This window comes from Culex quinquefasciatus, chromosome 3 (assembly GCF_015732765.1).
Source record: "Culex quinquefasciatus strain JHB chromosome 3, VPISU_Cqui_1.0_pri_paternal, whole genome shotgun sequence".
Lineage (NCBI taxonomy): Eukaryota > Metazoa > Arthropoda > Insecta > Diptera > Culicidae > Culex > Culex quinquefasciatus.
The window spans coordinates 144,701,269-144,726,613 of NC_051863.1; the positions used below are offsets into that span (position 1 = coordinate 144,701,269).

The 25,345-nt window shown below is 36.7% G+C and overlaps 1 protein-coding gene across 1 annotated transcript in view; it reads left to right on the forward strand.

Moving 5' to 3' along the window:
• LOC6040611 (cyclin-dependent kinase 14) overlaps positions 1-25,345 on the forward strand; it is a 242,186-nt gene that overhangs the window by 211,769 nt on the left and 5,072 nt on the right. The window contains exons 5-7 of the mRNA XM_038259731.1: positions 9,078-9,169; positions 21,180-21,354; positions 25,056-25,317. Coding sequence (XP_038115659.1) covers positions 9,078-9,169; positions 21,180-21,354; positions 25,056-25,317 — 529 coding nt within the window. The remainder of the gene's footprint in view (positions 1-9,077; positions 9,170-21,179; positions 21,355-25,055; positions 25,318-25,345) is intronic.

A 25,345-nucleotide genomic window follows, 5' to 3' on the forward strand; every position in this document is an offset into this window, starting at 1 on the left:
TCTGGTGCACCACTTCAAATTCTACTTGTTTGCCCCAATTCGATGTTTGTGGGTCAAAGTAAAGTATTTCCTGCATTATTGTACCAAAATCAAGCCATTTACTATTTTTACGATAAGCAAACAGCTCTGGGCGTTAGAGGGTTAAGTCTGATAGATACCACAGCTCGAAATTTATTATCATCAAATTAAAAATTTCGAGTTGTGTATTCGACAAAACTCTAAAATAAAGCATAAAGTTTAACGATCTGTCAACTTTGCCATAACGAAACGCCACTACCATATTTGATAGATTACCTTGCTTTTATTTATCTTTTTAAGAATAGTCTCACAACAGTAAAAATCTAAATTGCATGCAGCATGCACATCACCTTGTAGGCAAAACATGTAATATTGAGAATACGTGTACACAAAAACCATGTGGAAGAAACAACAATGATTATGCACATCCTAAAATATCATCAATCAGTGAGGTTATATCCAGCTTACCAAATCTGCGCCCCAACACTCTTGGCTATTTCGCTGCTGTGAAATTGTCTGGATCAATACTGGTGTAGCTGAAAGTTTCTCATACATCGTATACAGTTAATACAGTATACGACGTACGGGAAAGCTACTGGTACATTGGCGTCGAAACCCAACAAACATAAGACGGCAAGATTGTCGAGTTGGTTGGGGCGCGGACATGGTAATCTGGATATGACGCTAACCGGAATGATGATATTTTTGGGGTGTGCAAAATCTATTTTTTTCTTCCGTACATGCTTTTTGTGTACGTTTTCTCTACAATGCCATACTTTTCACTAATTGATGTGCATGCTGCATTCCCTCGGATTTTTGCTGTGAGGTTAACAGTTAGGACTTTTTCATTTGGACTGAATCTTTGCAACTGGGTGTACAATTTAAACTGGCTAATTCTCCGGAGCACAGCTTTGGTTTGGAATGGACCAACTGCTAGCAGCGCGTAGCCTAACCACAAAATTTGAAATTGGATTTCCCATTTGACGGCCAGTCATCGGTGGTCACGTTTGGTTTGGTTTGGTGTGACATACGTCCGTTCGGAGTGGAAAAACGCAAAGGGCAGACATCCAACGATCACACACATTATGCATTTTGGTAATCGAACTGGTGTTGGTTTTTAACGTTTGAGAGTACTGAAATGGTGTATTAATTGCAAGACTTACTAATATTAAAATCTTTTTCTTATTAGATTTTTGTTGTCAAACGAAAAAAGCATGAATTTACTCCAGCAAAACTTTGTGCGGTGCTTTAATTCCTCCAGCACAAAGTTTTGCCCGCGCACTTTTGATGAAGGGTTGAATCCTGTGCGAATTCAATTTCCCGAGCCCTAATTATTCCTTCGTAAATTTGGACGATCCTGAACCGTCGTTCCAGAGCTCAACCCACATCAAAGCAATTTAGCCTGATTGTCCGGCTGCTGTGGTTGTTAATGGGTCTGTTCTTTCCTTTGCGTTTTCCCCTCCCAGACCAGAACAGACCCATGTTCCAGTCTTGAGCTACCAAATTTTCGACCCGAGAGGTGAAAGGTCAACAGGCCAAAAATGGAATGTACAGCGTTACTGCTGGAACAACGAGACATAAAAGTGGATTTCCTCGCTGCTCCGAGAGGATAAAAGTTGCCTGAAAACGATGGAAATGTTTAGATAGCCAACAATATCCCAAAGTTTATTTGCGCACAAAAGAACGGGTCTGGGATTTTCCAGACTCGAATAAAATACACTGTTCATGAGGCTCCACTGCTGTTTGTTCGTCAGCTTCTCGGAACGAAGGCTAACACGGCTTGTTACGAAACACGGGAAATTACGGCAGGTTATGGCATCGACGACCTTTTTCGCCGAACGGAAAACAGCTCCTGGAGGATTGATTAGGAGTTTGTTTATTGTTTCGTGTTTCAAATGATTTACAACACCCGAAGGAAAATCAACCGATCGGGATCATGGAACCTTATTTTGGAAGAAATTCCTCAGAATTCTCTAACGAGTTTCATTGGCCTCAATATAGGATACCTCACTGGAAAGCACTGGCAGTAAACAAACTGTCAGCCCAAGATAAAGCGAAGAAAACAGCAAATAATGTTAAAAAGCTCTCCTGGAAGCAGGCGCTGAGTTCCCGGAGTTACTGTGGCTCGGGTGGGCAGCAGCAAGGAGCATCCCAGAAACGGTACAGAGCAAACACAAATATTGCTCCGTATATCTCTGAGCGTTAATATCTGGGCAAACATTTGCGGGACAAGGCTACCCTGCGTGTCGACCGCTGGGAGTGGCTCAGCTACAGAGAAACTTATGTGAGAAGAACCGACCTCTTGGATGAAGGAGACGCATGGTGCTCGAAGATTTGAAGCATCCTGCATCGTTGTCAACTTTGTGCCTGTCTTCGTCCTGTGACGTTGAAGTGCTCGCTCATGGTGCTCTCGTATTTGATTCCGGAACAGGCAAATATTTACCTTTATTCTAATATCTGAGCAACGGCCATTGTGTGGAATGCTGGAGTAAAATCCAATTCTGCTTTGTCAGCTAAAATCAAGATGGGTAATTCTCTACCAACTCACACGAAATCGGGAAAAGTTGCCCCGACCCCTCTTCGATTTGCGTGAAACTTTGTCCTAAGGGGTAACTTTTGTCCCTGATCACGAATCCGAGGTCCGTTTTTTGATATCTGTGACGGAGGGCAGGTGACCCTTCCATTTTTGAACATGCGAAAAAGAGGTGTTTTTCAATAATTTGCAGCCTGAAACGGTGATGAGATAGAAATTTGGTGTCAAAGGGACTTTATGTAAAATTAGACGCCCGATTTGATGGCGTACTCAGAATTCCGAAAAAACGTATTTTTCATCGAAAAAACACTAAAAAAGTTTTGAAAAATTCTCCCATTTTCCGTTACTCGTGTAAAAATTTTGGAACATGTCATTTTATGGGAAATTTAATGTACTTTTCGATCTACATTGTCCCAGAAGGGTCATTTTCATTTTAGAACAAAATTTTCATTTTAAAATTTCGTGTTTCTAACTTTGGGTTATTTTTAGAGTGTAACAATGTTCTACAAAGTTGTAGAGCGACAATTACAAAATTTTGATATATAGACATAAGGGTTTAATAAACATCAAGTTATCGCGATTTTACGAAAAAAGTTTTGAAAAAGTTACTTTTTGCGTTTCTCTTTGTTCGTCGTCGTGTCTGTCGCGGGTGACCATGAACGGCCATGATCGATGACGACCAACTTTTTCAAAACTTTTTCGTAAATCGCGATAACTCGTGATGTTTATAAGCAAACCCCTTATGTCATATATCAAAATTTTTGTAATTGTCTGTTCTACAACTTTGTAGAACATTGCACTCTAAAAAACCCTGCAAAGTTAGAAAAACACGAAATTTTAAAATGAAAAATTTTGTTCTAAATGAAAAAAGCCCTTCTGGGACAATGTAGATTCGAAAAGTACATTAAATTTTCCATAAAATAACATGTTCAAAATTTTTACAGTCAGTGAAAAATGGGAGAATTTTTAAAACTTTTTAGTGTTTTCGATGAAAATACGTTTCCGGAATTCTGAGTACGCCATCAAATCGGGCGTCTAATTTTACATAAAAGTCCTTTGACACGAAATTTCTATCTCATCACCGTTTTAGGCTGCAAATTATTGAAAAACACCTCTTTTTTCGCATGTTCGAAATGGAAGGTCATACCGCCCCTCCGTCACGAGATATCAAAAACGGACCTCGGATTCGTGATCAGGGACAAATTTACCCTTATTCTAAATTTCACGCAAATCGAAGAGGGGTAAAACCCTGCTTTGTGAGTTAAAACCAGATACTATGTTGAAACCCAGTATACGTTTAACAACAAATTAAAACAGGAAAGTAAGACAGGTTTTTTTTTCAACTCTACCATAAATTCCCACAAAAATATCTACAGCGTAAAGATTCACGCAACTGTGAAAATACCCTCTTTTTACATACCCCCACGATTCCCTCAACATCAAAAACACTGAGTTACAAAAAGAAAATGCTCCCGGAGACAATTTACATTCAAACGTCACATAAATCATATCACTTGTTTGCTCTTTTGTTTCCGGGAATTCCCTCTCTTTTCTCTGTTACAACAGCCAACCATAAAGCAAACCCATAGGTATGTGCTGTCTGGGCCAACTTTCGGCTTCCAGGGGTCGTCCATAGCAGGTGCGCTCGGAAATTTGAACTACATTCGATGCGGCACTTTTGAACGACCCCAAATTTCCTTGGCTCCCGGAAGGTGACGGTTGAGTTTTCAACTTTTGCTAAAGATATCCTCTCTTTTGTGGGAATTATGGGGAACAGGCACAATGGCAGAAGAAATGTCACTTTTGAACTTTGTTAGAGCCGTCATGCTTCCATTTTCATTCATGTAACGTGTGACATGAGTGTGAGAGTGTGTGTGTGTGACAGAGAGCAGCAATCTCGACAGGATAATGTCAAAGGTCCGGGAAGAAGTTGTTCCCGGGTGTAATCAGTCGCAAAGCTAAAAAGATGACGGAGAAAAAGGCAAAATTTAAAATAACGAAATCATGCAAAGGGAGCGATAACAGCATGGGAGGGTTCGGAGAACTTGAACTTGCTGTGGAGTTGCTGCTGCAGTCAATTCTTCATTGTCTGTGCGGAAGGGGGGAATGGCAACGAGCGCCATTTCATATTAAGAAAGCCCCAAAGTGCAGTGCACGCTGACTGTTGTTATGCAAGTTTACTGCTCACACAGGAAGGATATTTCTCATTGTACAAAGAGAAACCTGCCAGCACTGTGTGGGGAGGGACTTTTATGCTTTTTCTATTTTACAATGCGGAAAACGTGGGGCTTTCCGCGTACAGGTAGACTTTGCTAGTTTGATTTCAATTTCGACAGAAATCAAATTCGGTCCAAAATCAATCAGCTATTTTTTAATCGTCAAAACTAACATTTTGTGTTCAATAACAATTTTCAATCCGTTCAGCAAAGCCCACCTGTAGTCTGAACGCTGCGGGAATCCAGATATCACTGACTGTACAGACACTGATAAAAGCATACTTCACCACCACGCTGCAGTTCTTCACCCCCCACCTCCTAATAATGTTCAGAATTTGAAAAAGGATGACGGTTATGATTATGAATTGTTCTTCTGATAGTTCCTATTGTTGCACTGTACTATGCAATGCCGTTCCCACACAAACACAACACACTCAAACACGCTGTTCTGCTGTGACAACGACGACGACTCAATGGGATGTGATAAGTTGGCGCCGCGCCTGGGAGGTATGCAATATGTATACCACGCGCAAATATGTCATGCTCACAGCACGGTGGGAAAGTAAATGTTCTGCATAAAGGGATAGTGAGATTTCCATGCATGGAACCACCACACCCCAGACTTTGAATGTGAAACCATGGGATAAATCTTTGTGTAAATCATCGCTCTTTAGAGAAGTGATATGTGAGTATCGTGGACTAACTTGTGAAAGGCTTTCATGAATAAATCAAAAATACACATTATGATTGAGCAATTATTTTTTTCTGGTGTTTTTTCATAGCAAAAATGAAATCTTCGTCAGCAAAATCACTTTAATATTACACGACCGTTCTTTTTTTGTTGCTACAAAAAAATTGAAACTTGTGAGAATTAAAGCCAGCACTATAGAAACGTGCACCTTGGCCCACACGGCTATCAGGCCGTTACAATATTTGTAGGAAGCACATTGATAAGTTTGACTTATCGTTGAAGAAGGTTTCTCATACAGATGAGCTACTTGATCGTGTGTGTATTAATTACATAATAACATTTTTTGCATTTTAGTAAATTTTCAAAACAAGTTCTGAAAAGTTCTACTTTTCAGCTCTAAAATGGATGCTGAAAAAATATAACTTTTCAGCAACTGTTTAGAAAAGTAATTCTTTTCAACATTGTTTTGATTTAAACGGTCAATTGACTAAATACATTTGACGTATAATTCCTTTGGAAGGGTGATTTACAGAATTGCAAAAAAAAAATTATGGACTTGTTGCAAAACTTGATTTTGTCAGCACTCGTCGTTTTTATTCGTTATTTATTACTATTTATTTATCTATCGTATTCATTATAAATGTACGACTTGTCCTGAAAAAATCTTCTATTTGCTATTGCATAAACTAGCATTCAAAGGTCAACTTTTCACCACGTGTTTCGAAAAGTACTTTTTTGCAATTCCGTCGTGAAACTACTTAGGGACCATCCATAAACCACGTGGACACTTAAGGGGGTTATGGCGATTGTCCACGCTCCATACAAACAATTTTTTTTTTGTATGGACAATTGTCCACGAGGGGGGGTTGAGATTTTCAAAAAAGTGTCCACGTGGTTTATGGATGGTCCCTTACTTTTCCTGTCATTCTCGAACGACGAAATAGCCTACTTTTCTGTACCAAAAATAACAGAATCGAATAGTAACACTTTTCAAAATAAATGCTGAAAAGTTATACTTTTCAGCACTAAAATGGGTGCTGAAAAGTTGAACTTTTCAGCACTTGTTTCGAAAAGTAACACTTTTCGAAAATTTTTTGATTTAAACGATTTATTGTCAAAATACATAAAAATTTGACTTAAAATTTCACTCAATGGGTGTTTTTCGGAATTGCAAAAAATGTTGTATGGAACTCGTTGCAAAACTTGATGTTTTCAGCACTCTTCGTATTTATCCAACTCGGTGATTCCGTTGGATAAATGTACGACTCGTGCTGAAAAAAAATCTCATTTTGCAACTTGTTGCATAAACTACTATTATATACTTTTCGGTACTGTTTTGGAGTTTGACACTTATTCTGACGGCTTGAACATTCAAGCGGGAAAAAAACGTTTCATTGAAAAAAGACGTGCTCCGGAATTCCGGACATTTTCTGGAACTGTAAAAAATGTTGTATTCAACTCGTTGCAAAACATGATTTATTCAACACTCGTCGTATTGATCTAACTCGGTAAACCTGACTCTGAACAAATCGTCTTTTAGCAACTTCACGGAGAAAATTTCCCAAAATCGTGAGCAAGCGTTCATGAAAATGGGAACCACGAACAAAGTGTTCAAATTTCATGGTACGTTTTTTCTCCGTGTTGTTGCAAAAATAATAGTAGTGAAATAGTAGTTTTGCAATTCCGTCGTGAAACTACTTTTCCTGTCATTCTTGAACGACGAAATAGCCTACTTTTCTGTACCAAAAATAGCAAAATCGAATAGCTACACTTTTCAAAATAACCCGGGCAGGCGGTAATAACAAAATTCATGCCATTTCAATAACAAATACTGTTAAAATAACAAAAAATGTTATGGAATATTCTTGCAAAATCCATTTTTGCATGAGAGCCTAATAACAGTTTATGTTATCATAACCAAATTTGTTATTGGTCTGATATTGGTTGAAAGTCAAAACAACTTAGGAATAACATTTTTTGTTATGGAAGAATAACTCGAACTGTTATTGGGATGATCGGATTAGTTGTTAAAATAACAAAAAAGAATAACAAAGATTTGTTCGAAGAATAACGCAAAATGTTATTAGTCTGTTATTACAATAACAATCCAATAACAAAAAAATCATAACGGCGAATAACAAATCTTGTTATAAATAACATTAAATGTTATTGGCCCAGGATTTTCAAATAACAAAAAATGTTATTCCCACGTTATTTCCGTCTGCTCGGGAAATGCTGAAAAGTTCTACTTTTCAGCACTGAAATGGGTGCTGAAAAGTTGAACTTTTCAGCACTTGTTTCGAAAAGTAACACTTTTCAACATTTTTTTGATTTAAACGATTTATTGACAAAACATATGAAAATTAGACTTAAAATTTCACTCAATGGGTGTTTTTCGAAATTGCAAAAAATGTTGTATGGAACTCGTTGCAAAACTTGATTTTTTCAGCACTCTTCGTATTTATCCAACTCGGTGAACCTCGTTGGATAAATGTACGACTCGTGCTGAAAAAATCCTCTTTTTGCAACTTGTTGCATAAACTACTATTTTGCAATTCCGACGTGAAACTATTTACTTTTCCTGTCATTCTTGAACGGCGAAATAGCCTACTTTTCTGTACCAAAAATAACAGAATCGAATAGTAACACTTTTCAAAATAAATGCTGAAAAGTTCTACTTTTCAGCACTGAAATGGGTGCTGAAAAGTTGAACTTTTCAGCACTTGTTTCGAAAAGTAACACTTTTCAACATTTTTTTGATTTAAACGATTTATTGACAAAATACATGAAAATTTGACAAAAAATTTCACTCAGTGTGTGTTTTTTGGAATTGCAAAAAATGTTGTATGGAACTCGTTGCAAAACTTGATTTTTTCAGCACTCTTCGTATTTATCCAACTCGGTGAACCTCGTTGGATAAATGTACGACTCGTGCTGAAAAAATCCTCTTTTTGCAACTTGTTGCATAAACTACTATTATGCAACAAGTTGCAAAAAGAGGATTTTTTCAGCACGAGTCGTACATTTATAATGAATACGATAAATAAAAAAATAGTAATAAATAACGAATAAATTGGACGAGTGCTGAAAAAATCAAGTTTTGCAACGAGTCCAAACATTTTTTTCCGAAAACACCTTTTGAACAGAATTAATGGTCAAATGTCCATGAATTAAGTCAATGAATCGTTCAAATCAAAAAAATGTATTAAAGTATAAATTTTCTTAACAAGTGCTGAAAAGTTCAACTTTTCAGCATCCATTTTCAGTGCTGAAAAGTAGAACTTTTCAGCATTTGTTTTGAAAAGGGTTACTATTCGATTCTATTATTTTTGGTAGGGAAAAGTAGGCTGTTTCGTCGTTCGAGAATGACAGGAATAGTAAGTAGCTTCACGACGGAATTGCAAAAGATCTATTATAGCACTCAGCAGAGGTTGAATGTACGAATTCGTATTTAAAAAAAAAAACCATCATTTTGTAACTTGTTGCATGAACTACTGTCTAATAATATCTTGCAGTAATATATTCATTAAATTTTCCAACAAATAAATCTTTAAAAACCTTACTATTCCAATTGTTCAAAACTAATCTAACCTAAACGTTTATTTCTGTCCTTTTCCAGGGTGACTCTCCGTTCGGCAAAACAGAAGCATACATCAAACTCGAGCAGCTCGGCGAAGGATCTTATGCGACGGTATTCAAGGGTTATAGCAAGTAAGTTGAAACTCTGCCGGATTTCTTCCCACCGGTCTCAATCCTCAACAACTGCCGTAAAATTAACAGCTCCTCCAGAACAGAAACGGTCGCAACAAGGTGTGCGAACCCATTTCCGCTTTTCGCACAGTGTCGTCGTAAATGTCCCTGCTGGGAGCAATTTGAACACGTCGGCTTTAGAATCAATCAACGCGGAAACCTGCGAACTTTTTTTTTCACTCGAAAACGACGAGGGAAAATTTTGACTTCCGGTTGGGTTGGTGTGTGGCTGGCGAAAAAAATATTTAAATTCTTTTATTGCATAATTTATGAGCTCAGCCGGTCTCGTCAATAAAATTATTCAAATTTTAGCTTTCTTTCGTTCATTCTGCCGTCACACCCGTCCGTGGTCCGTCGTAGCGTGACATGTCAATGGTCGACGCTGAATGACAGTAGAATTTCTTGTCGACTTCCGGGGTGCGTGAAATTTTATGTTTGGAAATTTAGTGGAATTCCGGAGGGTTTTACTGTAAAAAGAACTTCAAATATTTCACTTGCAACGTCAATAAATTAGACCATGAACGTTTTCCTAAGTTTATCGGACGGAGACAAATTATTCTTAACTAAGGATAAATAAAAGTTATTTTTAAACCTATACAAAGAATGGCTGGGCTCTGGTAGGATTAGACAAATGCATCATCTGTTGAAACTTTTCAAACACAGGATAGTGACCACCTTTGGTCAACAATTTGGTTTTATTATTCAAAACAAATCCCCCACTGTCCTTATGTGATGTGATAAATTATGCCCACATTCTTTATTCTGGCCCGACATTCAGGAGGCAAGTAGACCATCAGATATCTCTTCTGGACGTCTTCTACTACAAAACTGTTGTTATTTCCTCAGTCCTGCCGGAATCTCCTATAGCGAAGTGGTTCACAAGGACGATGTCGTCCTCGTGGCATGGTGGAATCCGGTACGAAGAAATACCATAAATTTCGCCGGATCCTATAAATTCAAAAATGCTCTCATATATCCTTCACTCCTCCCTAGCAAGGGGGACTAGAAAGAAAAAGAACCTTCGAGTGAAGAGAGCAAGAGAGCTTAAGACATAACAAACAGCCAAAGAAAGCCAACAATGGGGATTAAGGAAAGGGGAAATTCACCGGAACACCGGAGGAAAACACCGTTTCGACGTGTCCGTAAGCACTTCCATAATCCTCTACTAATTCCGGCATCCTTAAGTTTTTACTGCCCCGGAAGTGATAGCATCTTCCGGCGCTTGTCCGCCGCAGTAACACTGGAATGACAATAAATTAAAATTGTTTTTCCTCCAGGTCCTAACGGCGGTATCTAAGGGATACCTCTTATCTTCCGCGTCCCAGCACAGGTCATTTCTGTTGACACAACGTTGTGTCAACCACACACCTCAACAAGGCGTGTTGGGCGCTATAAATTGGTGGCAATCTTTTATCCCTTGGTGTCGTCCCCCCCCCTCCCCATCTCGCAGACCAAATTCAACGTCAACAAAAGCGTGCCAAATGAGAAAAATAAATGTTATAAATTGATTCAATTTTCTCACCCCCGGCGACGCAGTTTCACGCGCTTTTCTCGCGTGGCCGTGATGAGTGTTGATGGAAATTGTTATCACTTGGGACTCACACTCTGGCCGGGTGTTGGCTTGCCCAAAGTTTCAATTTCAATTTCATGAGCAAATTATTGTTTTGCAAAGTTATTTTCCCTGCTCGAAACGGGAGCAAGATTGAATGTTTTCAGTTTTTCGTCTTGCCAGTGGGGGATGTTCTCGTGTCAAGTGAAAAAACTTCTAGATAAATTACAAAATTGTCCTGGAAGATATCTTATTCCCGGAAGATTTCCTTGTCTCGTGCCAGGCAGGAATTCATAGGTATAAAAAACGAATGAATTTCAGCAAAGAAGGATCTCACTTGCTCCTCTCCCAAAATAGGTCATGCAGACAGGACCCAGGGTAATTTAATTATCAAATTTATATTTGACACTGTAAGGGAATTCCAAGTAGAGCATATCTTAAAGTAAATTTTTACGTTCTCGCAAATCGACTTTTCTTTGAATCTTTGAATTAGATGAAACTTTGTCTATACATTCCTTATGTCAAAAGAAGCCATTTTGCATCATTGTTTTTTCCATACACACTGGGCATGTGAAATGTGAATGTTCGAAATTCTGTATCTTGAAAAGGAATTTGACTTCTTTATCAATAATCAATAAGTTGAATTCCGTATTTGGGGCTATCTTTTATGACAGTGAACAAAACCAGTTTTCAAGTTATAGGCATTTTATGCTATTTTTCGAAAAATGTTCACGTAAGTTTTAAACACAGAAAGCAACTTATTTTTCACAAGATAAAATAAAATCTAAGAAGCTGTATTTCTTAGCAACCTGAATACGTCAATTTCGAAAATATGTTTTGAAAGGTAGTTATTCTTCAAGAAATCTATTTAATTTTCTAACAAAAACTGAACATTTATCGAAAATTTTCATCTTAGAATGTTAATATCTTGGAAAATGTGTTTTTTATATAAAAAATGTGGTTCGACATTATCGATTGCAAATGTGATTTTGCATCTAGAAGTGAGTTTTGAAATTTTGTTTAGCAATGTTCTCGATTATTTTTCCAAAATCACTTTTTCTCAAAAAGGTATACTCCGGTACCAGGCGTTACAGCATCTTAAACCCTTGCCTTTTTAGCCTTCAAAAATATTTTTTTCCAAAATTCAGATATATATATATATATATAATTTGAGGAGTAAACTTTCATGTTTTGAAAAGTTGAATCAAAAATCGGTATTTTTTTCTGTGGACCATTTTTTCTGAAAAGTTCTAATCATAACTTACAACTTTGCCCAAGACATCAAATCGATCAGAAAATCCTTTTTCTTGATACAGCTTTTAGAACATTCACGTGCATTTTTTGTATAAACAGAACTCAAAATTGTATGGAGATTAGGGAGACAAGAACAAGTTTAATCTTTTTGGAAAATCTTTAGCGATACTCCCTGGCTTGATTCTTTAGGAAAGTTACTGTGCCAATTTTGAGCCAATTCGGTTAAGAGTTAAAGGTCGCTTTTATCGTTAAAGTTTGTATAGGAAAATTTGAAAAAATGTATGGGGAAAGGCCAAACAACTTTGTCGAAGACCGCAAAACGATCCGAGTTAAGCCTGACGAGAAGACGTTTTTGAATAAAAGATTTTTCACCAGCTTTAACAATCAAAAGCTACCCTAAAACCTTAATCGAATTCGATTTTTTGTTCGTGATTTGATTATCCGAAGTCCCATGAGCTGTTCTCTAAGAAAGCGGTCTTTTTCATAAAATTTAATTTTTGTATTTTTCATCCATCTGAAACTTTTTGGTGCCTTCGGTATGCCCAAAGAAGTTTTTCTGCATCATAAGTTTGTCCATATAATTTTCCATACAAATTTGGCAGCTGTCCATACAAAAACTGTATACAAAAATTCAAAAATCTGTATCTTTTGAAGGAATTTTTTGATCGATTTGGTATCTTCGGCATAGTTGTAGGTATGGATAAGGACTATACGGAAAAAAATGATACACGGTATTTTTTTTCTGATGATTTTTAATTTCACTTTTTGTTACTAAAACTTGATTTGCAAACCAATACTATTTTTATTTATTTTTTTCATTTTCTGATATGTTTTAGGGGATGTAAACGTTTCTGAAATTTCCAGATTGGGCAAAAAATCTTCGACCGAGTTATGAATTTTTGAATCAATACTAATTTTTTCAAAAAATCGAAATACTGATGCAAAAAATTTTCAACTTTATTTTTCGATGTAAAATTGAATTTACAATCAAAAAGTACTACAGTGAAATTTTGATCAAGTGCACCGTTGTTTGGTTACATACATGTAGAAAATCACAAAATTTCGTATTACAGAAAATTTATTGAATCAACTTAAAAGATGATTTTCTATCACTCCTGAAAGTTTCATGAAGATATTTTTGATTAAAGTAAGTTACAGGCGATTTTAGCTGAAAATTTTGCCATGCGCTTAGCGAACTGAGAAATTGCGAGCGTTTTTTTAAACAGCAGGAATTGATTTACGGGTGCCACGATATCTCGACATGCATAGACAAAATTGGCTGAATTTTGGGTATCTCGCAAACATATCCAAATTTCATGAAAGCGCGATTTTGAAATTTTGCATTTTTTAAATACAAAATCAAAAACTTCATTTTATATGAAAAACATAAAAATATTTTTATCTTTTTAAAAATAAACTTTTTGAAAATCGGCCTTCGTCATGCATGGGACCATTTAACTTTTTCTAAAATTTTTATAGCTTGACAATCCATGAATGGGCAATTTTTGAAATTGCTAACTTCAAATACCTCTAACTTTATCAATACTTTTAAATGCCCAAATGTGTTTTTTAATGTTAAAAAATTTTAGCATCTGTTTTAAAAAGCTTATGATCGTGCATAAACCAACCTTTGAATTTAAAGTTTGAAATGAACAATCATTTGCCTCTTTCAAAAATAGTAACAGTTATTCATTTTTAAATTAATGCCCATGTTTGCTCTCTTCTGAATAATTTTGAAAAGCTGATATTTTTTAAATTTACTAAAACCAAGTACACCAACCTTAGTTGCTGAGATATTCCTTGCAAGCATTTAAAACAGGAAAATTGATGTTTTCTAATCTCGAGACAACCCACCATTTTCTATCGATATCTCAGCAACTTTTGGTCCGATTTTCAATGTTAAAATATGAAACATTGATGAAATTTTCCGAACACTCACGAAAAGTATATTTATAGAAAATTTCAAATCAAGACTCACTTTCAACAGGCGCTCATGGTTTGTTGTGGCCACCCTTTTTTCTTTAATTGCCTTCGCTTCTCCTTCGGTTTTTAAATTATGTATAGCTTGACGTCAAAAATTGCAATTTTTTAAGAAATTTTCTTTTATTTGCCTTCTTTATCAGTACTTTTGTTGCCAAATGCTTTTTATGTTTATGAAATTTTAACTGTTATAGACTAACGATCGTGCATAAACCACCTATCCTCGAATTTAAAGTTTGAAATGATCAATCATTTGCTCTTTCGTGGAAACGGAATAGTTTTAAGCCTAATAAGCGGTCGTGTTTGAATGATGCTGGATAACCTGAAGTGTTTCTTGAAATTTACTAAAACCAAGTACACCAACGAGTATAGCAACATTTCTGTTTATTTTCACTTTTATTAAAAGTTATGCTATTCCTTTTACAAGCATAAAAAAAATAATTTCCCAAATGCATTCTAATCAGTCGAGTGCATTAGGCTGCGCCCATTTTCCTATTTTCAGCTTAGTTCTTTTTTTGTTCCAGCGTTCTTTTGGGTTTGCTTAGTGCTAACAAAATTGATGAAATTCCAACATAAATGAAATTGATTTTTTTTTTACAAAATGGATAGTTCTGTAAGTTTTTGGTATACAATGCTATACTTTCTATACATCAAATTGAAGGGAATTGTCTAAACTAGAACCTGTCGGGACCAGTTTTCCCAAAAAATGGTTTTGTTTTCTGCTACACGAAGGGGAACTTGGCAAAAATGTTACGTTCGTCAAAAGTTGTTTACAAATTACATGTTTCTATGAGCAAAGATTACCAACAAAGCTCATATTTGCACAAGACATACTCTGAAATGTCGGGATTAGTTTTGCGAAAACTTTAAACCTTTTCGAGAAATTTGAATTTTAGTAAAAAGTTCCCGGGTGATGCACTCAATCGTTAAGCAAACACTCACGACTAGTAGCATTTATAGAGAAAATTTCCTGGCATCACTAGCTCACTCCAACAGGCGCTGCTGGTGGTGTTGGTGGCCACCCTTTGTTCTTTAATTGCCTTCGCTTCTTGCTCGGTTTTCTTCAGCCTTCGATTGGAATGGGTCGTCAAAATTCAAACGTCAAAAGACTTGGCGCATTTGTTTTTTTGATGGCGCTTGCTAATTATATACATGTTTCGGGATTATTTTTCAAGTGAGTGACTAACTAATGTGCAAAAAAACATGTTGCCGGTAGTTGAAAGCTATTTTATATCTTAAGCGCTTTGAAAACGTTTGCGCAGGTAAGCAGTTAACCTCTCATCTTGCGTGTGGATGTGCGTGCCACCAAAATGATGAGAAATGGTCTCGCAAAAGAGAAATTATGATCAAAAGTGCATTAAATTTGATCTTTTTGGCCAGTAAATAGCATAAATTTGCGTGCTTACTTGAGGCGGTGCTGATGTTGGTAAGTTTATAGCCTAAAAAGTATTTTTGAAGCTTTAATCGAGCATCAAATACTTCATATGACGAAGATAGGAGTTTGATTTGAAAGGGTATATTTCTTCTAATATTTGAGTTTTTTTAAATTAAATTCATTTTACATCTAACACATCTAACTACTTTTTTAACACAGGGAAAATGTGTTAAACCCGAAACTAACCTATTGGCTATGGCTAACTTGGATTTCTGATCTGAACAAGAAACCGTTTTACTTCACCATCCGATAGCTATATAACAATTTCATAGCATCATATCAAATATGCATTTTTGGTTGAAAAGATCAGCAAACCGCTCTTTTTATATCATTTTTGTATGCAGAGCTACCAAAATATCATGAAAATTTGTATGGTAGAATAAAATATTCAAAATGGTATTTTTGGTCACAGAGTAATCACTCGCAAAGTTTCAGAAAATTGCTCAGCATAAAAACACAGTGAAAAGTCAAACTACAGAGGTCAGCAAAAGTTTTACGAGGGACAGATTGGCTCGATAGGGTGTACCCGCCGCTGTTGACCACCATTATCGGTCACAATTATTGCCACTGCTGGCAGCAGCAGCAGCATCGGTGGGTGTCATCGCTTCGTGTCACGCTGTGGGGCCACCAAATCGGTGACTTTTGCTCAAATCTAATTTCATGGCTGAACTTTCTCACCCTCGTGCGGAGCGCTTCAGCCAAAAAGTTACGTTCCTCCCACAGGGGTTTATTACGCAACTGTTAGAACTCTCCAAACCGAGCTTAGCGCGATAGAGATTTTGATCCGCGCCGGTCGGTAAAGTTGTGGACACCGCTGGGAAAGTGACGACCGACCGGGCGGGGATCAAACACTTTGGCGTATGAAAATGTCCTTGGGAAAAAGTTTTCCCTCGCCCGCAAGCCCGGTTACGTTTTCAACCAACCTGATGCTGGCCCAAAGTGGTTCCTCGCCCGGGCATGTCAATCCCTTTTACCAACGGGGAAAGTTTATTCCAAAAGTTGAACCCACAGCTTCAGGGTGGCATCACTTTTTAAAGAGTTCGGGCGTCGTCGTTCAACTGTAGCTTTTGAAATCTATTTCAGCGTTAAAACGTTTCCGGATCATAAGACAACATTCCCGCCCGGAAAAAGGGGGACACATAAAAAAGAAAGCTCAGCAGGAAGGGATCGATTTTCTCCCATTTCCAATTTCGATTCAGTTCCGGCGTTTTCAAACAGCACTTTTTCCGATGTATTTGGCTGCTATTGATTTTTTCTTTTCCTGCAACCTAGTTCTATTTTGTGTCGTTCTCCTTTCGAATGCTAGGCAAAAATGAAATTTTGAAAAGAATACAAATAATCCGTTTTATTCCCAGCAGTATAATCCGACATGAATATACCTTTTCGCGGGAAATAAAATCGAAAGAAAATTGGTTCATCCTTTTTTGAATATACAATATTTGTTCGGTGGAAGTAAAATCATTCGTGAAGAAAAACTTGAAATTTATTTTAGGATTATCTCCGGAGAGAAGTTTTACTAAATTAAACAAGGGTAATTCTCTACCAACTCACACGAAATCGGGATAGTTGCCTCGACACCTCTTCGATTTGCGTAAAACTTTGTCCTAAGGGGTAACTTTTGTCACTGATCACGAATCCGAGGTCCGTTTTTGATACTTCGTGACGGAGGGACGGTACGACCCCATTTTTAAACATGAGCAACTCTCTACGAAATCGGCCGATTTCGACCATTTTTATTTTTTGTATTTTTTTATTTGACTTAAACTTTGTGGGGGCCTTCTCTATGACCAAATAAGCTATTTTGCGTCATTGGTTCACCCATACAAGTCTCCATACAATTTTGGTTGCTGTCCATACAAAAATGGTATGTAAATATTCAAACAGCTGTAACTTTTGAGTGAATTTTCTTATCAATTTAGTGTCTTCGGCAAAGTTGTAGGTATTGTTGAGGAATTTTGAAAAAATAGGTACACGGAAAAAAATTGCAGATTTTTTATCAACTTTTTTCACTAAAACTCAATTTCCCAAAATACGTATTTTTTTTATTTTCGAGACAAAAATCCGCAACTTTTGAGCCATAGAGAAACATGGAAACATTATTATGAATTTTAAAAATAGAATTTTAAAATATTTAAAAAACTAGTTTGACATTTTTAATAAAAATTTTCGAAATATTTTTTTCGTTTTCAAGAGATAGTGAAATTTTTTCGAATTTTTCATGTATTAACATTGAAAATCGGACCATTGGCTGCTGAGATACGGTCATTAGAAAATGGTGGGTTGTTTTGGTGATATTAAGAAAACTTCAATTTTCTGTTTCTTTTCTTAAATTGGCTCTATCTCAGCAACCTAAGGTCCATTTTTAATACGATATCTCAGACAATTTTATAGCAAATTTTTAATTTTAATAAAAAAATAGAAATGGTCATCTTTTCAAAAAATATTTTGAAAATTGAAAATCAAGACTAGCATTTTAAATCAAATATTCAATGTTTAGCTTTTAAAATGGAGCCTGATTTAAAAAATTCAAAATATTTTTCGATATGCAAATTCAACTTTGCATTATTGAAATAATGTCAAACTTGTTTTTGCATGAAACTTCAATTTTTTTCAAAAATCACATTTTCAAAATTAATTCGGCAAAAATATTTTGACCATGTTCTCTATGGCTCAAAAGTTGCGGAAAATCAACTCCTAAAACATATCAAAATCTCGAAAACAAAAATACGTATTTTGGGAAATTGAGTTTTAGTGAAAAAGTTTTTAAAAATCTGCAATTTTTTCCGTGTACCTATTTTTCTCAACAGTCCAAATTTCCTCCAACTTTGCCGAAAACACCAAATTGATCAGAAAATTCATCAAAAGTTACAGCTGTTTGAATTTTAAATACCACTTTTGTATGGACAGCTGCCAAAATTGTATGGAGACTTGTATGGGTGAACCAATGACGCAAAATAGCTTATTTGGTCATAGGGAAGGCCCCCACAAAGTTTGAGCCAAATCAAAAATACAAATAAAATTCATTTCCGGTTTTGGTAGAGAATTGCTCACATGCGAAAAAAGAGGTGTTTTTCAATAATTTGCAGCCTGAAACGATGATGAGATAGAAATTTGGTGTCAAAGAGACTTTTATGTAAAATTAGACGCCCAATTTGGTGGCGTACTCAGAATTTTGGAAAAACGTATTTTTTATCGAAAATAACACTAAAAAAGTTTTAAAAACTCTGCCATTTTCCGTTACTTGACTGTAAAATTTTTTGGAACATGTCATTTTATGGGAAATTCAATGTACTTTTCGAATCTACATTGACCCAGAAGGGTCATTTTTCCATCTAGAACAAAAATTTTCATTTTACAATTTCGTGTTTTTTCTAACTTTGCAGGGTTTTTTTTTAGAGTGTAACAATGTTTTACAAAGTTGTAGAACAGACAATTACAAAATAAACATAAACATAAGGGGTTTGCTTATAAACATCACGATTTATCGCGATTTTACGAAAAAAAGTTTTTAAAAAGTTACTTTTTGCGTTTCTTTTTGTCTCGTTGTCCGTGTCTGTCGCGAGTGACGATGAACGGCCATGTTGCCGCGATAACTCGTGATATTTATAAGCAAACCCCTTATGTTATAAATTTCCCATAAATTGACATGTTCCAGAAATTTTTACAGTCGAGTAACGGAAAATGGCAGAGTTTTAAAAACTTTTAAACTTTAGTGTTTTTCGATGAAAATTACGTTTTTTCGCATGTTCAAAAATTGAAGGAGTCGTACCGCCCCTCCGTCACGAGGTATCAAAAACGGACCTCGGATTCGTGATCAGGGAAAAAGTTACCCTTAGGACAAAATTTCACGCAAGTCGAAGAGGGGTCGGGGCAACTGCTGTGTGAGTTGGTGGAGAATTACCCACATCGATTTGTTAATTCTTATATCCATACAAAAAAAAATTGGTTTGCTATAGCTTTTTTTATTGAATTATAGGTCAGTAATAGGTATTGGACCCAATTTAGAGATATTTGCTGGAATTTATTTGCTTTGCAAAATTGTCTGAAACAAATGAAAAACTAAAAATCAAATTCCTACAAATAGGTATTTAAATCTATCGCAAAACCTATTCTAATTGTATAAATCAAATCCTTAGATATCTCAACATCTCCAATTAACGAAAAATTACAATCTTCGTACGATTTTCCAGCGCTACCGACTTAATTGCTCGGAAGAGACCGTCAGTGGCATCATTTTGCATTTCCGACCATCAATTTTGCCAACGTTTTCTGTAGCAACCACAAACCGCAAGAAGTTTTTCTCTTTGCTTCCCAGCTTTTGGACAAATTCATCAGTCCGTAACACAAGGCGCCTTAGAGGAAAACTGAAGAAGACTGCCTTCTGTTTGTTCAAGACGTGGCGCAAAAATAATAGCACTTTTTGAGAGGGTAACATTTGAAAGTGGCTTATGATACTGTTTGTTTTCGATTTTTTCAAAAGTATCCGGAATAAAATAAGACGCATTTAAATATTTAACCCGACTTTTGGTAAATATCCCTTCAGCTGCACTCTTCTATTTGTAAGACGAACTCTTTTCAGCTTTTTTCATCTTAATCTTGTGTAGCTATAATTAAGTTGTTAGAAAAAAAAGAGCAAGAAGACACGACCTCCCAAAGTAGGGGACAACCGACGAAAATCTTATGCTTTTCTTCGGGGGGTTTCCCTCAAGCGTTGCCATAGATTTTCCCATCATCATCATCATTAGTTTCCGCTGGCTCATTTTCTTGACAGCTTCGACAGTTTTTTTTCCACTGCTTCTTCTTCTGTTGGTTAATGTGTCTGATGGTGATGAGCTGCTGAACTGTGATGGCATCGGCTCAAGACCTTTTTCGCTCCGAAGCCAAATTTGAGAAATTTGAAACCCTTTTCTTGGGGCAGCGTCTTCGAGCGTTGAAAGATGGTACGGGACGATAAAGTTTGCTTTCCATTTCGCTGCAACTAATTTCACATTTAGGAAAATGTAATTGAATTTTTCTAGCGGAACGTGGCTAAAAATAAACTCAATTTAATTTACAACACGGTCGCCTTAACTCCGACATCCACTTTGGAAAGATATGTGCCCAGCTTTACGTCTGTCATTCGATTTCAACTCTCGAGCCAACTCTTTGGACGATTGTCACGAAAACAATATCGGGAAAACAAACAGCATTGCTGTACAGGCAAATAAAGACGGAAAAGAGTTTCCAGACCTATACGTTCGACGTCGATCAACAGTTATTTATGGTTCAACTGGTTGTCGGTGAGAAATTCTATGCAAACTATTGAAGTTTTATTCAAAACTATTTCTTGCATCCTTAGCGTCAATCTTTTTGCTTTAATTTTATTTTTTTCCTTTCAAGTTTACATCAACTATACTTTATTTCCGTTGAGAATTCGTCTCAGCCACGTGGCCTGCTCGTAAATAACTGTGCGCCTCCTCCACTAACTACGGTATCGTTTTACTCCCCCCAAAACTGTCCATCCAAAATGGACAGATCGCGTGGGACAAATCCATCACATCCTACTCGTCTTGTTTCGCCTTCCGTCCCAGCGGTTGTTTATTGCGAAAAGCTCCAATTTATCTTCCCCGCACACCGAACGGACCCTTTGTTCTGGAGGAGCTTTAATCGAATTAAAGTTTGGCAACGAACACGGAAAGCCCTCAGCCACTTTTCCGGTGATGATTTATCTAACGCTTGTTTTCTTCTACTTCTTGTTCTTCTCTCTACTTTAGTTTAACAAATCAAGTGGTGGCGCTAAAGGAAATCCGGTTACAGGAAGAGGAAGGTGCCCCGTTCACGGCGATCCGGGAGGCGTCCCTGCTGAAAGAACTGAAACATTCAAACATCGTGACGCTGCACGACATCGTCCACACGCGGGAAACGCTCACGTTCGTGTTTGAGTTTGTGGTGAGTAGGAAAAACCTTTTTTATTTGATTTTATTTTGTATGTAAAATCGAATTTTAGAAAAAATCAGAAAATTTTCTATAAATTTGCTTTAAAAATATTGAAGATTGAAGCAATGATTGCTTAAAAGCAAACAGGAAAAATGAAGATTTTTTAAACTCTAAAACACTCATTTTTGACCATATAATAGGATAGGGATGATTGACTTTTTTTTTGAAACTGCTAACTTCATATCTCAACAATGATACAACCAAATGTCTCCAAATTTATTTTGTTAGCTAGATGAAAATGTATATTTTAATGCCCAGAAAACAGATTTAAAAAAAGTTTAAGTGTCCTGTTTTGCCGATTTACATGCATGTAAAACATATTTTCAGAGGAGCATTTTATAGAAAATTGTCCAAACAGTTCGATGAAAATAGAATTTTAACCCTTAAATGCCCCCTAATATTATATTTTAACGTTTTAAGTATTAAAATTCAGTTTTGACCAATTCCTTATACTTCTATTTTTTTAATTTAATCACCATTGTGTTCCCAGGCCAATTTTACATAAAAATCAATGTAAACCTCAAACTAAAACGAACTATTGGCGAAATACAGCGATTTTACTGAAAAAATGTGATTTTGCGTAGCACTCTGTCCTATGAATTCAAATCCGAAGTAAGTTTTAAACATATTAATGACGAACTATGCAGGATTCATTCCTTCTTGTTGAAAAGTACACCATGTTCTTCCGAGTGCTGCGCAAAATCAAACTTTTTTCAGTAAAATCACTGTATCTCACCAAAAGTTCATTTTAGTTTGAGGTTTACATTGATTTTTATGTAAAATTGGCCGGGGAACACGATGGTGATAAACAAACTAATTTTTAATACTTTAAAATGTTAAAATATAATATTATTTTTATCGAATTATTTGGACAATTTTCTATAAAATGCAACTTGTAGAAAGTTTTTTGCTCAAATAGTTTCAAAGTTATGATTAAAAGAAAAAAAAAAAGTTTTTTAGAAAATCGTCAAAAAAGAGGGCGGTGCCAAAAATACAGGGATGGTCCAATCAGCACCAAACTTGGGATTTCTGTTAACTATCGATAGGTGAACGTTCCCTCCAAGTTTGGTCCAAATCGGTGAAGGTCGAGTCCAAAAGTGTACCCAGTTGACCTGGAATGACCCGTATTTAAAACAAAGGTAAAATAGTTTCTAGTAATAGTTAGCTTTTTTCCAAGTTAAAAAAAGTTTTTTTTTCGAAAACAAAAATAAAAAAATATTTTGAGCATTCGCCAAAAATTTTGAAAATGTATGATTTGTTTTCTTAAATTTTCACGTTTTGTACGGATTTATGGTTTCAACTTTTTTTAAAATCTTTTTTTCTTGAAAATTCAAGTTATGATTTATATTTATTTCTTTGCCCCCTCGTTTTTTGGGGAAATTCTGAAGTGAAGGAGAGAACAAAAACTTTAAATAAAATTTGAAATTGCATAATAGCTGATTGTATGGAGACTTGTGTAGTCGAACTAATGATGAGTTTATTTGGTTATTTTTTTAAAGGTCCTAAAAGCTATTGTGTTTTATATGTTTAAAGGACCTTTAAAAAAACTTTAGAACTCATACTAGTTTTTTTAAAAAAAGGTTTCATTAACTTTATTAAAATATTTTTTGTGTTTTAAAACTACCTTTTTGTGTTTTAAAACTACCCTGTGCCAGATAATTGATAATTGGCCCTTAAAAAAATTTTGAGTTATACTATTGTCAAGAATTATAAAAATATCATTAAATTTGTGAATAAACATGTTATCTTTTGCCGGTCTGTGGTCCCAAAATTCAAAATGTGTGCCTAATTTGTCAAAAAACAAATATAAACAATTTAAAAATGTTATAATTGTAATATTTTAATTCCCGGCAATATTTTTTTGTTCCATAAAATTTTGCCGAATATTTGAAAGAGAGGAACAAAAACCTGGAATTAAAATTAACGTTAGATTGTTCATTGAAAATATTCGCCTTGGGCTTAAGTTATATTACAATTCTGCCGCATTTGCATTTTGGTACTTAATGCATCTATTCTTTCCCTGTCATAACATCGTGTTTTTAAAGCACACCATTTAAGCAGATTAATTGCTTGAAAGCAAATAAAAAACCTTTCCTATCAAACCCTCATAAATCTTTTCCACAAACGCGAAACAATACACCCCGAATCGACGCTCTGCACTCTGCTCGACTTTGAAATTTATCTCTCAAGCCGTCAATCTATTTTATTTCAATTATCACCACTTGCTTCGCATATTCCCGCACTGGCAACAGGGCCAAATCCTACACCTCTAACCAACTCAACTTCCGGGGTGGCCACCGTCTCACGAGTACCACGAATCCCTTCCCAAAACAAACTACCTTTATTTATTACCTTTCGACTGTGTTGAGGATTCAGTGCCACGAGAGACAACAAAACAGGAGGGGTTGCTTGTAAAACAAAACGCATGTTGTACGCTCGCGAGCGCGTCATGAATTTTACAACAGAATCCCTACAATTTCCGGTTCGACTGTGGTGAAACCTCTCTCGCTTCACGCACCTGATTCGGGCAATGGTATCAATTTTCCACTCCAGTTTGATTTATTGCCGGCTTTTGCGTGCTTTGTGTCCTAGATTTTCGCACCACCTGCAAGTGTATTATAGGAGGACGATGGTTTTCCGCAGGAAAGGAAAGGGCCACATCTCTAGCTAGAGTTGGGGAAATCTGTTCATGGTGTCTACTCATCATCCCGGTACGAGAATCGAACTCACGACCTCTGGATTGGAAATCCAGCACGCCGTTAGTCGAAAACCGTCCCCTACCGGTCAGTATTCCCAGTGAGCAGATTTACTCTTTGAAGGGATCTGACTTTGCCGAGCCAGACAGGAATCGAACCCATCACCTTCCGCTTACAAGGCGAAACCCGTAACCTCACGGCCACGGAAGCTCAATAATTCTATCTCAAAATTAATACTCAAAAATTGAAATGCCTGAACAATTTGGTCAAACAAATATATAGTTCGAGCAGGCACCATGTCCTCCAAATTCATCCTTGTGGAAATGCGCTCAAAGACAGAGTGCGAGAGTAGGGCAGTGGAAAAGCCCTTTGGAGGCAGTATCGCTGTAGTTGGGGCTTGTATGTTCGGTACATAAATTACAACCAACCTCGACGACGAGCATCTGCACCGGAACACGCAACAATTGTGTGTTGTGTTGTAGCACAATTATGATACAATGCGAAAACACAGTACAGCAGTCTGTGTTGCGAAACTGCGAAGGGCTGGCTTCCTTGCTGGAGAAGGCAAGATCGTTATCGAGCTTCTTTGGGTCAGGTGTTACAACACAACCCCCGAGATTGAGGTCATTAGTATTAATTTTCGGTAGTGGTAAGGTTAACTTTGAGATTAAAGGTTGTTGAGTATACAGGAACTCTTGAACAGGATTGTTACTCGAGTCCACTTCCGGTTTGAGCTTCGGTGGAGCCAACCAGACGATTTATTGAATTTAATTAATAATTAGAGCCCAACCCCTCAAGCATCCGGTCAAGACCGTGTGCACGGAAGAGGAAACGACGCTGTAATTTATGACCGTTTTTAGCATATTCTCCTCTCCGGACCTGCCGCTATCCGGTATCAGCTTGTAATTGAATTATTGATAGTAATTTGTGTTCCTTCTCCTTCTTCTTCTATCGCAGAATACCGACCTCTCGCAGTACATGGAGCGGCATCCGGGCGGCCTGGACCACCGAAACGTGCGACTGTTCCTGTTCCAGCTGCTGCGAGGCCTCTCCTATTGCCATAAAAGACGCGTTCTGCACCGGGACGTGAAGCCGCAGAACCTGCTCATCAGCGAGATGGGCGAACTGAAGCTGGCCGATTTCGGGCTGGCCCGTGCCAAGAGTGTTCCAAGTCACACGTACTCGCACGAGGTGGTCACGCTGTGGTATCGACCCCCAGGTAACATTCCCATAACCGTAAATGAATG